This window comes from Aulonocara sp. 'chitande type north' Nkhata Bay, linkage group LG7, assembly GCF_057382095.1.
Source record: "Aulonocara sp. 'chitande type north' Nkhata Bay isolate Kocher_YH1m ecotype deep benthic linkage group LG7, A_spYH_male_GT1.1, whole genome shotgun sequence".
Classification (NCBI taxonomy): Eukaryota; Metazoa; Chordata; class Actinopteri; order Cichliformes; family Cichlidae; genus Aulonocara; species Aulonocara sp. 'chitande type north' Nkhata Bay.
Window position 1 is genome coordinate 8,707,235 of NC_141350.1, and position 12,557 is coordinate 8,719,791.

Consider the following 12,557-nt stretch of genomic DNA (forward strand, 5'->3'; position numbering starts at 1 on the left):
CTGATTTAAACTGTGACGGAAAAGACAAGAGCCTGCAGAAACAGTTGGTTATTGTTTTCTGTGGCTACAGGGCAGCTCTAAGTCACAGGACCTAAAACAAAACTGAGGCCATGATAGGAACTTTGGGATTCAATATTTTTGGAGCTTGATCGGCAGCAAGAACAGGATATATTGCCCATTTCTGATTGTACATAGGTGTATCTCTGATAGGCTCCCAGGTTTGTGGTGACACAAGAATGAAATATGTATGTATATATATATATGCTTTTTAAAAGAGACATTTGGATATGTCAGAGCAGGGAAGGGCCAAATGTACTAAGTAATTGAAAAAGATCTGCCATTTTTATTTGCCCACACTTCCCACGAGTAGTTCCCATAAACGTTAAGATGTTTTATCCTTCTTTCACAAACATTTATTCAGAGGTCCTGCTTTTAATGCTGCAATCATCAGACATGACACGAGTCAGTTTGTTAGCTCTCTCGTTTTACATTTTCAGAAAGGGAAAGCAAGTGCAGTATTTGCGTGAGCGTACTGGTCAAACATTCATGGCGACTAAATATCATTAACATCTTGAGTAGATGCACATTCACGCTCCCCGTGGTGTAGTCACAGGTGCATGTGTGATGTTATGTGGGCCTAGCACTTTTATAGTGATAGTGAAAACGCTGTCTCTGCTCACCATGGTAGTCTTCAGCGCTTCAGTAACCGGTTCTTTCGCCATAACCTTGGATACCTCTAACCTGTCTCTGTCCCGACTTTGCTGCGCCCTCCTCCTCTCTGCTGCTTTTAGCATCTGCAGCAGGTTCGGACTGCCTTTGCTTTCCCTTGTTCCACCATTAGCACTCTCCATATCCTCCCCATTAAGTTCAGCTCTGTACTCCTCTAGTGGTTTCAGATACCCATCAGCTAATCCCAGGATCTGGTTCTTTTCCATGTTTCCTCTGATAGTAATGTGTTGAATTAGCTTCTTTCTTCTTCTTCTCTACCCACATATATCTGATATTTCCTCCTCCATAGAGTGTATTTACTCTAAACAGTAGCAGTTCTTGGTTACTTTGACTAAATGTAAAGCAGATAATTGATTTTGGATGCAGTGTGTACAGTGTAAACAGAGATATGAGCACTGCTGCTCGACACGAGGCAAACGTAACCTGGAAATGCAGGAGTGTAACTCACCTCCATCAATAAGTAGATGTCAGTTTGTGCCGTCATACAGTCTTTCATGCTAAAAGGACACAAGGAAGCCCTTGCATTCAAGATCTGAGTCATCTGGACTTGCATTTCTTGTTTTTGTGTTGCCTTTGATAACACTGACTCAAATCCCATTAAGGCACATGTGTAACTCGATCAGAGGGTTACATTATAAACAACCAGGCATGATGTCATGTTTACATTAAATGCCACCAGCATCAACAGAGGCCCTGTGGTTCCTGATCACCTGCTCCAATGCCAGGCTGAAAGACACGAGGTGGGATTTTGCATGTAGGTATGGGCAGAAGTGCCTGGGTTTCTCAGATAGGCTGATTTTTGTATATATAAGGGGTTTGAAACAGTTATAAATCGCACTTAGTGTTCCCCTGATGAACTGCACTTACAGAAAGAAAAAACTTTGCAGCAAAACAGCAGAAACTTTGGATGATAGCCAGTGTACGGCGAGCTAATACATAATGGCCACTGTGAACCAGACGAATAAATATAGCAAGACAGACAAGTCTTAATGTTCATACAGGGGCACCTGACTGGTGTTTGAAGACAGATTTTATTAACCTTTGTTTTAAAAAAAAAAAGGTCCTTTAACTTTAGTCTGTACAATAGTTTTGTTATGTCTGGTTAAATAGATCGCAGTAGGAAGGTCCCTACAAACAGAATAAAAGGTTCTTCTGTGCAGTATCCAGTGAACTGGACAGAGTTGGTCTTTTCAGGTTTCTACCTTTTAACCTCCAGGTACATGTTTTTTTTTTTATCCACTAGAGGGTGTAACAGCTCTGCAGGTGTTGGGAGGTGTTTTCCCATCAGCTAAGACAGAAAAACCCTCTGAGAGAGAAGACTTTAAGATGATGTTCAGGACGTGTTTGCAGTACCATGATCGGAGACAAAGCGCCTGGATCTTTCTCTATTTTGAATGATAATGTTATCAGATTTGTAATCTTTTTTTTAATTGTACACTAAATACAGATGGAAATACATTTAAATTCTCATCTATAAAATGGTGTACTGTTTAAACATTTTTATTTATAATACTGAGTATTGTCAAATATAACCTAAATACTCATTTGGATATCAACTTTCAAACAAAGTATTGCCAAATAAAATATGTCTGTCCTGAAACCTGTGAAACTCAAATAGGTTTTAATCAGTTTTGGATCACTGAAAACTCTCTCACCACATGCAACAGTCCCAGGCAGTGTACAAAATATAAACAGGATAGGTTATAATTATAATGTATTATTATAACACAATAAATAAGTCTGTAGAATAAAAACCTGTCTCCCAAACCTCTTACCGCTGCTGCTCGGCATCAGCTAGGAGCGCGTGCATCTGGACCAAACCAAATCAGGGAATTAGGAGGGGTGAGGCAGTCGGAGGCCACGTTGTTGCCAAAACCAAAATAAAAGTAATGCCAGGAAACAAACATGTTTCTAAGGACCTTGAGGCAAACATTATTTTATGGAGACAGGTTAATAATGTTTTTTCTGCTGTTTTCTAGGGCCCCCGTCAGTCATGGGCTCTTAGCCAAAATGATCGTCATCATTTTGATTATACAATTTGAACAATATTAACCTACTAAGCTTCTACCTAAGTAGGATTATAGTCTATATAGTTCAAGTAGAAAGTCTATTTACTTCTTATTTTTATGTCTAAACTCTTTTGTGGGAGCACTTTTTGAGTGATAAGTCTGTAACAGGACAGAGGACTGCACACATCCTAATGCTTACAGCAAATAACTCTTCTCGTTAAAAATGTGAAGTAAATTGCTTTTGGCTGGTAAACTGGATTACAATCTTTCAAACACTTATCTGTATGTGACTTAAGCAACCTCAGCTTGCTGTCTAAGGCCGTGTTCACACTAATATGTTTTTGTTTGAAAATGCATCTTTTTCGCTCCGTTTTGGCCTTCCGTCCACACCGAGACGTCGTTTTTGGTCAAGGAAAACAGACCTTTTTGTAAACGCTCTCCAAAGTGGATACATTTGAAGACACCGTTTTAGCGTTGCAGTCATGTGATCAATTCAACTAAGATGGCGGACGGCATTGTGCAGCAGTTGTTTTGTTTGCTCTCAATTTTGACAGCCTTTATAAAGATTAATATCAGTTTGTAAATGCTCCAGATAGCTCCAGATAAAACTCAGCACTTTTCCTTGACTTTTCAAAGAACCAGAAAGTAAATAAATGGCAGACAGAAATGACCCAGCTCAATCGTATTACTTTTCACACATGCACAGTACAGGAACGTAGGGTTTTCAGTGTGGAAGAAAACAACTGAAAAAGATAGTGTGGACACGGAGCGTTATTAGACCAAAACGCCGTTTTCCAATTTATCTGGATTAGTGTAGACGTAGCCTAGGACTCCTGCAATGGTGTTCAGACCCAAAACCTACAGTTCTTCTAGTGAGTCTGGCTCTAAAAACAAATTAGTCCCTAAAGACTCCCAGCATAAAAAACATGACTATGTTATTTACAGCATCTAAAACAAAACAAACAAACAAAAACAAATGGGTGACATCATCATGGGTGATGGCTACCTCTTTCTTTCGTATACAGCCTGTAATCTTGTGGCAGTAATTTGGTCGGTTTGGTTAAGTTTTTTTCATATCGGATGATAGCCAATGGGAAAAAAATAATATTAGCAGAAATGAAGGAAAAAAGAGGACACCCAGGTTATGACAAATAACTCTGATTCCAAACTGTCATCCTTTTTATTTACACAAATCAGAGAAAAAGAGGGAAGACACAGGCACGTTTAATAGTCGCACACGTCTCACAACAGCACAGATTACAGGTTCCATTAATGTGAAATGTAAGTTTAGCACGACACACAGGACACGCATCACTTCACAGCTGCTAATTCTCTTTTCTCCCGTGGATTTAGTATAAAGACATGGTTCATTTTTAGAGCTTAGCTCTAATGCTCTCATAATAGTATAATTTTCAATCACATCTTTTTTAAACTACCTTCACAAAACCATCACAACAAGCACATTTTAAACAACAAACTGCACAAGTTTGTGTAGAAGTAGCAAAAAGAGGAAATAAAAAAAGAAATAAAACTCCAAGTGACTGTTATGCAAAAGTATTTTTCAGACAGTCAGTAAAGCTCATTGAAATTAGTTCCATTTAAGTCTTTGAAAGTTTGACTTTATAATATGATTATGAGTTAAATCACAGTTTTATTTTCAGTGGAAGAAGGGGGCTGGGGGGGATTCTACCACCGAAAAGCAACATGAAGTAATTGCACAACAAGACCACACTTTATCTATGTATCTATGTTTCCAACTTTCGAAATCATTCTTTAAAAGATTTGTCACATTATTCAGATTCCACCACAAACACAGTAAAGCATTTGCACCCCCTGCTCATCGTGAAGTGCGTATGTTCTTGTACTGGCACAGAAGCAGCTGCTTGAAGGTGTTCTTGAAGGTGGCGTTGCAGAGGGCATAGCAGGCTGGGTTGATGGTGCTGTTGATGTAGCACAGCCAGTAGCCAATGGTCCACAGCGTGTTGGGGATGCAGATGGAGCAGAATGTGTTGATAAGCACCATCACGTTGTACGGCGTCCACGTGACGACAAATGCAACCAGGATGGCCATGATGGTGCGTGTGACCTTTTTCTCCCTGGAAGAAATTCCCCTCTTTTTCCACTTTGCCACAGCGTTTTCACTCATCGCGCGCATTGTTACCTGAAAAATGACAGTAGAAGAAGAAAAGAGTTCTATTGTTTCTTTTTAGTGTGTTTGTGTGTGTGTGTGTGTGTGTGTGTGTGTGTGTGTGTGTGTGTGTGTCACTCCTGTGTAAGTCCAACATAGCCTTCCATACCTGTGTTGGTACCAAATGAGCTGTTCTGAGTATTTCACAAACTGCTGGGATTTTCCCACAACACCATCTCTTGGGTTTACAGAGAATGGTCCAAAACAGAGAAAATATCCAGCTAATGCCAGAGGTCAGAGAAGAATGGCCAGACTGTTTCTAGCTGACAGGAAGTCATCAGTAAACAAAATAACCAATTGTTGCAACAGTATTCAGAAGAGCATCTCTGAATGAACAACAACACAGAAGACCTCACACGCTTGTCAGCTAAGAACTGGAACCTAAGGCTCAAATCATCTCAAACTCATTTTTCGAACATAATGAGTTCACTGTATTCAAATCTCCTCCACAGTCACCAAAACTCAATCCAGTAGTGCACCATCTGGATGTGGTGGATCATCATGGATGTGCGACTGACAAATGTTAAGTGTCTGAAACAAGTGTGTGATTAAAGAAAATCTGAAAGTGTATCAATTTCACACTGAGATCAAAGAAAAGTAAGAACGACCCAAAACAACAACACGGAGGTTTCAACCACACAAAAATGCTTCATAGAGCTGAATGAATGCAGTCATGCTAGCAACTCTGTGAGGCTGCCATCAGGCACAAAGATCACTTAAATTAAATCTAATATCATTTTATTCCTTTTTTTTCTTCACCATGGTTACCATCTTCATTTATATGGTTACCAGTTTACTTGAATAAGTAAGAGTGGTATTTGGTTAGCTGCTACCTATCTGCTAAGTTACATCAACGGACAGAACATATCGACTATGTTTGTGGTGTTTAGTAATTCATTTTTACTAAAAATTATCTGACTAATAATATGTCCTGTTGTGCTGTTAATTACACCACCTAACTACTTTCTGCTCATTTGAGTTAAATTCAGTTATTTTGTTTAATTTATGTTTGCTGCACCCTTAGCACCTCTTTGTGTGTACATTAGCTAGCATTAGCTTACAACTCAGCACTGGACTCTCTTGTCCTAATACTTATTCCAAAAAAAAAAAAAAAGATTGTGAACTTCTAGATATTTTCTTTATGGTCCAGATTATAAACTGTTCCAGATGTATTCTTTAAACTACAGGCACCAAACTTATGATGCCTCTAAAATAAAGACAACTTCTGCTGAGCTATTAAATGTGGTGATAAAAAAAACAACTTTTAATTAACAACAAACTTGACATGACCAAACCCATGACTGCTTTAAATTGTAATAAATCTGGCCAATTAAGGATGAATATCTTTTGATTACCTTAAACAGAGTTTTCGTGACTAGCATTTGAGCGTCAGCTGCTGAGTTTTTCCGAGAAGATGGTTGGGCTTCATTTTTCCCAATATTTGAGTTTTTCCGTGACGAAGGTGGAATCTCAGCATCCTTGGATGTCGAAGCCTGAATGCTATCTGATGTGGAGTCCACCTGGTTGGTTCGGTCTTCCTTGCACGGACCGATTCCGTTCTGTTGCTGTTTCTGCTGGAGCATTTCCTTCTCCTTGCCATCTGCAGCCTCTTCCTGAACCTTTTTTGTTGCAGTGGTGTTCTCACCTCCTTCCTCCTGGCTGTTAGAAGGAGCTTCTCCCAGACTAGTGCCTGAGGTCTTCCTGCTGTCTTTCCTCATGCGGCTGCGACTGGCCTTGGAGATGCGCCAGTAAAGGTAGATCATGATGGCCACAGGTAGGTAGAAAGCCGCGATAGCCGTCCCGAAGGTCACCGCTGGGTTGGAGAAGAACTGGATGTAGCACTCATTGGGTTTCACAGTCCTTCCCCCAACTATGAACTGCCAGAACAAAATTGCAGGAGCCCACAGGATGAAGGACAAGACCCATGCTGCTGCAATCATCAGCCCTGCTATTTTGGTGCTGCGCCGCACTGGGTAGCTAAGCGGTTTGGTGACACAAAAGTAACGGTCAAAACTGATGATGAGCAAGTTCATGACTGAGGCGTTGCTCACAACATAGTCGACAGCCAGCCACAGGTCACACACCACTGCTCCTAGGGGCCAGAACCCAATCACAATGTAGACGGTGTAGAGGTTCATGGAGCAGACACCAATAATCAGGTCTGCGCAAGCCAGGCTGAACAGGAAGTAGTTGTTGACGGTCTGCAGGTTCCTGTTTACCTTTAGAGGAACAACATAGAGGAGGCTGTCAGATGCTAATCTTTTTTGTGCAATGTGATGTGTGTTTTCTCGTTTCTATTAAATTACCACTCTGTGCTGGGTTGCACATGTTCAAGTCTTATCTGTAAGTCTGGCTGTGCTGTTCAAGGTGTCCAGAGATGGATGTTTGAATCACACTCATTAATCATGAAGGATCAAAACAGGAAAACCCCAAACCTTTATAGAGAGCATGACCAGGATGTTTCCGATGACAGTGATCAGACTCAGAGATCCTGCAACGAGAATGATGAGCACTATCTCCAAAGTCGTGTACGGGCTTCGAAAGAAGAGGCCAGTGCCATTGCTGACACTGATGTTGCTAGCGTGGGATGAATTGAGAATCTCCATGCTGTCCAGCATCCTTTGCATGCTTCAAGCGTCGTTCACATATGTGCAAAACCTGAAAAGAAGAGAGATTATAAAACATAAGTTTTTAGTACTATAGGTTTGTTTTTGGTTTTTTTGGGGGGCCGGGGGTGTTCAAATTATTCAGTATCTTTCTATGTGTAGATGCAAAATCATGCAAAATTGTGCAGAACTTGCAGCATGTAAATGATTCGCAGGTGTTTTTGTGCTAACAGCTTGCTCCCGGTGAAAAGAACGGACAGGTGTGCAAATAAAGGTCACAGCAGCTTTGTTTACAAAGTCACAGCCACATCTCACAAACAGGAATAACATGTTAAAACGGCTTTGATGCTAATGGAGATGCTGACATGTTGATTCTGAAAAATGAACAGTTTCAGTAGAATTATTGTGTTAATTTACTTTTTTAAGAACTCTTTAAAATGGATATGCTGCAGTCTTTCCCAGCCTTCACTGTGCGACAAGCTGGTTACATACTGGAGTTAAACATGCTTGTCTTTGGGCTTTAGGAAAAATATGGACCACACTGAGAAAACACACACTGTCAGCAGGTTTGAAGCCAGAATCCAGATAACAGACCACTGTAACAGATCGCTGTAAAGCACTGCAGCACCACGGAACAATATCAAATCTTTCATGTTGGTTAAACTTTGCTACATTTTATCCTTTGCTAATATTTATTTTCCCTCTTTTTCTCTTGTATGTTTAAACTATGTAAATCTCAAAGGATCTAAAAATAGCGTGTGTGCCCACAAAACAACTTTCAAATGCCACAAAAAGAATGCATATGCAAGTGTGCATGAATCTCCAGCTTTGAGCTTTGTGTGTCTGGCTCCCAGAAATCTTAACCAATCCACTCTTTCCTGGGAGCTTGAACGAGGACATCTACAGTTTACAATTTTCAAAAATGCCCTGAGAGAGTGTCTAATCTTTGCAGGAGAGTCATTTCAAAAAGATCAAGTTGGTCGCTTCATGCTGCAGGCGTCATTTTCTGCTCCTGGATATGTAAAAGGGACTGCCTGGCATATTTGGGTAAATTCAAACATGTGTGTGTCCACATGAGCTTGTGTGTTTGGCTCTTTCAGACAGATGTCCAAGTAAGTCTTAATAGAAGCTGCGGTTTTTATGTTAAGACAGGACAGATTCTCTGAGGCTAAAGAAGTGTTATCCGCAGACTTGTGTCTGCAATGAGAAAAAAGGGAGGATGGGGGTCTTTTCTTTGGCACTGGAACTGCTTGTTCTGCGAGTTATGAAAGCCTGTTTGGGTGAGCGTACAAACAGATTTCCACTGGGGCCACCCACGCTCGAGATTCAGGCGCTCGTGGTGCTGTCAGGTGATTTAGATAAAAGCATTCAGTAAATAACAGATGATATGCATATGGGGATACCGCTTCTTTTAAATTACTACCGAGCCGCGTATTTAAAATGATCCCGGGCAGGCAAAACATACCAATTATGTATCTCAATTGTTAAGCATCATTACTGTTACTATTATATTAAAAATGAAGAAACATCAGAAATAGTGGCAAAACAACGTGATTAACTAGTCTGTTCTGATCAGAGAATCAATAAAAAGATACTTAGTTGAGACCACGAGGGTTGGTGCATACTGCTAAAACCCTGTAAGTGACTCCATTAGGCCACATGATAACATCATACTGTACCTGAAAGATGTTTCCTTCCTGCTCTTACAGCCAGATTAAACTCTATTACGGCATGTTGAACTCCATTGCTTACTCATTAAAGACCCATTCCGGGTCTTTTCAGTCACAGATACAAAAAGAGTGTGTGTGTGTGTGTGTGTGTGTGTGTGTGTGTGTGTGTGAGAGAGAGAGAGAGAGAGAGAGAGAGAGAGAGAGAGAGAGAGAGAGTTCAGAGCCTAACGGTGATGATTTGTAAAGTCAGAAAAATGTAAAATTGATGCACATCAAAGGGAGGACAACAAAAGGTAGGATGTTACATTTGAGTGTTAAGGACTGACTTTGGCTCAAGGTCAAATTTATGATCATATATTCATCAATCACTTCTCATTAATGAATTGAGAGCAATGAACTGACAGTGGCCCTTTTAAGTAAAAATACTTGTACTACGGTACATAAATATTATCATAAAAGTACAGTTTGCTTTATGGACATGCTGATGGGAGCCTGTTCTTACTTTGTTGTTAAGTCAGTTATATTCATAACAGCACACTGCATTTTAAAAGCAGTTCACGTGTTTTTTTCTTTAAAGAGTTTTTAAAGAAAAATATAAAGTCTCTTATATTTACAGAAAAAGCTGCACGAAATGTGATATTTGAAAGTGAAAAAAGAAATGACAGCTTATATTAAAAAGAAGCTGCAAGCAGCCTGACTCAATACTCATTTCTTTATGGGCCCCATGATAAAGGAGCCCATAAAAATTTTAATAGGTCAGCTTTATTCTATGAACAATAAAGATATCTCTATCTATAAAAGGGTATTTTTGGCTACTGCTTCATTTCCTAAGAATAATAAATTCACATGTTTGATTTGGCACATGCCCTTCCTGATGTGATCCTCTTATATGTCCGGGTTTGGGACCAGCATTAGGACACACTAGCTTGTAACACCCCGAGGCTGGCTTTGTGCCTCGTCCCTGTCAAACTGGGGGTCTGTTGCTGTAAAGCAGTTGTGTCAACCACTACACCTTGTAGCCACAACAAATGTCCTGTATCTATAGAAGAGCAATAACACGATTCTTGGAGAAGAAACTCTCTCGACATGCCAAGCAACTGGTTGTACAAAGGTTCACAATACTTAAAATAACTGGATGCATTATTTTAAGTAGGTAGGTTTTGACATTAGGTATTCTCTTGCAGTTGTACTTGAATGCAGCACTTATGTGTCAGTCAGATGTGTTTAACTTTATGTAGCTGTTCTAGTGACTTTACTGATAAACCGAGTAAATTATCTTAATTATCAAGTTGCTCAGTGGGCTTCGCCAGAGATTTTCCAACGTGATGTAGAGTTCGCTAAGGAGATTGTTGCCTCCTCTCAAGGCCATCCTCACTTCTTCTCTCTTCACACTAATAAGACCTACATTACTGGATCTCCCTAATTGGTATGCAGGGCTACTGGAAAGAGTCACAGAGGCAAACCATATTTCTTTGACAGGCACAGAAACATAGTAATTAGATCCAGCAGATGCTGCCTGCAACAGCTGCACCGGTAATATGGTTCTAGGATACAGTCCTCTGACTGGGCGAGCTCGGTTTAAAAAAGTCTTTGATACCATGAACGATACACCGGGCGGCTGCAGACTTACTGCCGGATGAGACGTGGGAACAGTAGGTTTGTTTGCAGAGAAAAGAGCAGGTATGGAAACACGTCTGCAACTGCAGATGTTTCACAGCGCTTACGGGATTTAATGGCTATAGGGATCAAAGTGTGGTAGCTCCGTTTTATATTGATCTGTGCCGTAGTTTTATTGTTCAGTTCTTTAGAAGACAAACATCCGTCTAACTGTAAAATGCAACACCACACTGAATGTTTAAACAGGATTTTAAATGAAATAAATACGTATAGCACAAACAGTTTCAGTTAGTTTAATTTGTAAGGTTAACATTTCATGAATTTAAAAAGTGTTTTTTTTTTTCCACCGTCACGTTTCGCAGCAAATGTTCCTTATGTTATGGCACTAATTCATACTTGTTTTTTTCATCTCAGAGAACTGTGTCTTGAATGTGAAAAGTGGGAAATTTCACATCAGCCTGAGCTTTGGCTTCACAGAGCGGTGCAACTGAGAGAAGAGAAAACCACTGAATGCCCAGTGTAGCACTGAGAGTGAGAAAACACAAAAATACCACAGCAACTAGAGAGTGAAGGTTTATAAAAATAAAACTGAGAAGTTTCAAGTTGGTGAGTTAGAGGAAATTTCCCATTTAAACAATTTGTTTTTTGTTTTTTTTTTTGTAATAAGGGGATTCCTCGGGAGCGGGGAAACCAGGGAATCCAGAGTCTGGATCTGATGCTGAGTGAAACCTTTTGTGTCAGGAGAGAAATTAAGATTAAACATCTCCTAAAAGGTCTCAGGGGAACAATAGACGCCAGGTTTACTTTGCTCTCAATTCAATCTTTATCAGGAAACTGAGCTGAACAACAAGCCACGGATAAAATGTCAATCAATATATTGATGTATCATTATAATGCTTTAACATTTCATGTGAGACTGTTTCTTTAAAGAATATCCTTAGCTGACTTTGTTTCCTTTGAATCAAAGTGGTTATAAATTTTTTTTACATACATTACATACAAAGTTCCCGTGGGAATAAAAATTTAGGAAAACATTTCCCATCTTTTGACTCTACCGCTGCCTCAGCGAGCAGACATTAAATGTGTTCCATGGAAGTTTTTCCAAGTCTGCATAATTTTTCTAACAGAGTGTTCTTACCTGCAGGAGTTTGGTAGAAATCTGCAGAAAAATCTTATCTTACCTCATCTGCAGAGAACGACACAGGTGAACTGTTTTGAAGTCGTCCATGTTACTCTCTCTTCTCCCGACACACTGGAGCGGAGAGCAAAGCAGAAAGTAACCTGACATTCATGACACTCCTCCTCTGACAAGAACCAGTGTGTGTGTGTCTGTGTGAGAGAGACAGAGAGAGAGTTTGTTTGTGTGTTAGAAATATAGACGGATAGAGTAGGGAGGGGTTTGTGGGAGCTATTAGTGACTGTGGTGCTGAATCCCTCAAGCTAGGGTTGCAAGTTTCAGTAAGCAGGAGATGGAGACGGACGGAGAGAGAAAGAGAGATGTTTGTTTCAGGACCATGGAGAGCACTTGCCTCTGTGGCACAAACACATCATATTCTCCAGAGCTGTAGGCAATCAAGTGGAGAGAAGTATGAATGGATCTGGGATGAGATAAAATGGTAAAGCACTATTAAAAAAGAGGACAAAGAGAGAGGTTCGCTCTGTTACTCTGTTGCTGCAGGACGCTAACCTTTCAGACTGTTGTTTTGACCTTTTAACCAAACTGGTGACGCAGACTGCC

General features: G+C 40.2%; 1 protein-coding gene across 1 annotated transcript; it reads right to left on the minus strand.

Moving 5' to 3' along the window:
- Positions 1-3,901: 3,901 nt before the first annotated feature.
- LOC147324511 (muscarinic acetylcholine receptor M2-like) lies at positions 3,902-12,109 on the minus strand. The gene is made up of 4 exons (XM_086298348.1): positions 12,001-12,109; positions 7,362-7,584; positions 6,282-7,145; positions 3,902-4,899 (listed from the first exon to the last, which is right to left on the minus strand). Exons 2-4 carry the CDS (start codon positions 7,551-7,553, stop codon positions 4,576-4,578), a joined length of 1,380 nt encoding a protein of 459 aa, XP_086154474.1. The 5' UTR covers positions 7,554-7,584; positions 12,001-12,109; the 3' UTR covers positions 3,902-4,575.
- Between the last annotated feature and the right edge of the window lie 448 nt (positions 12,110-12,557).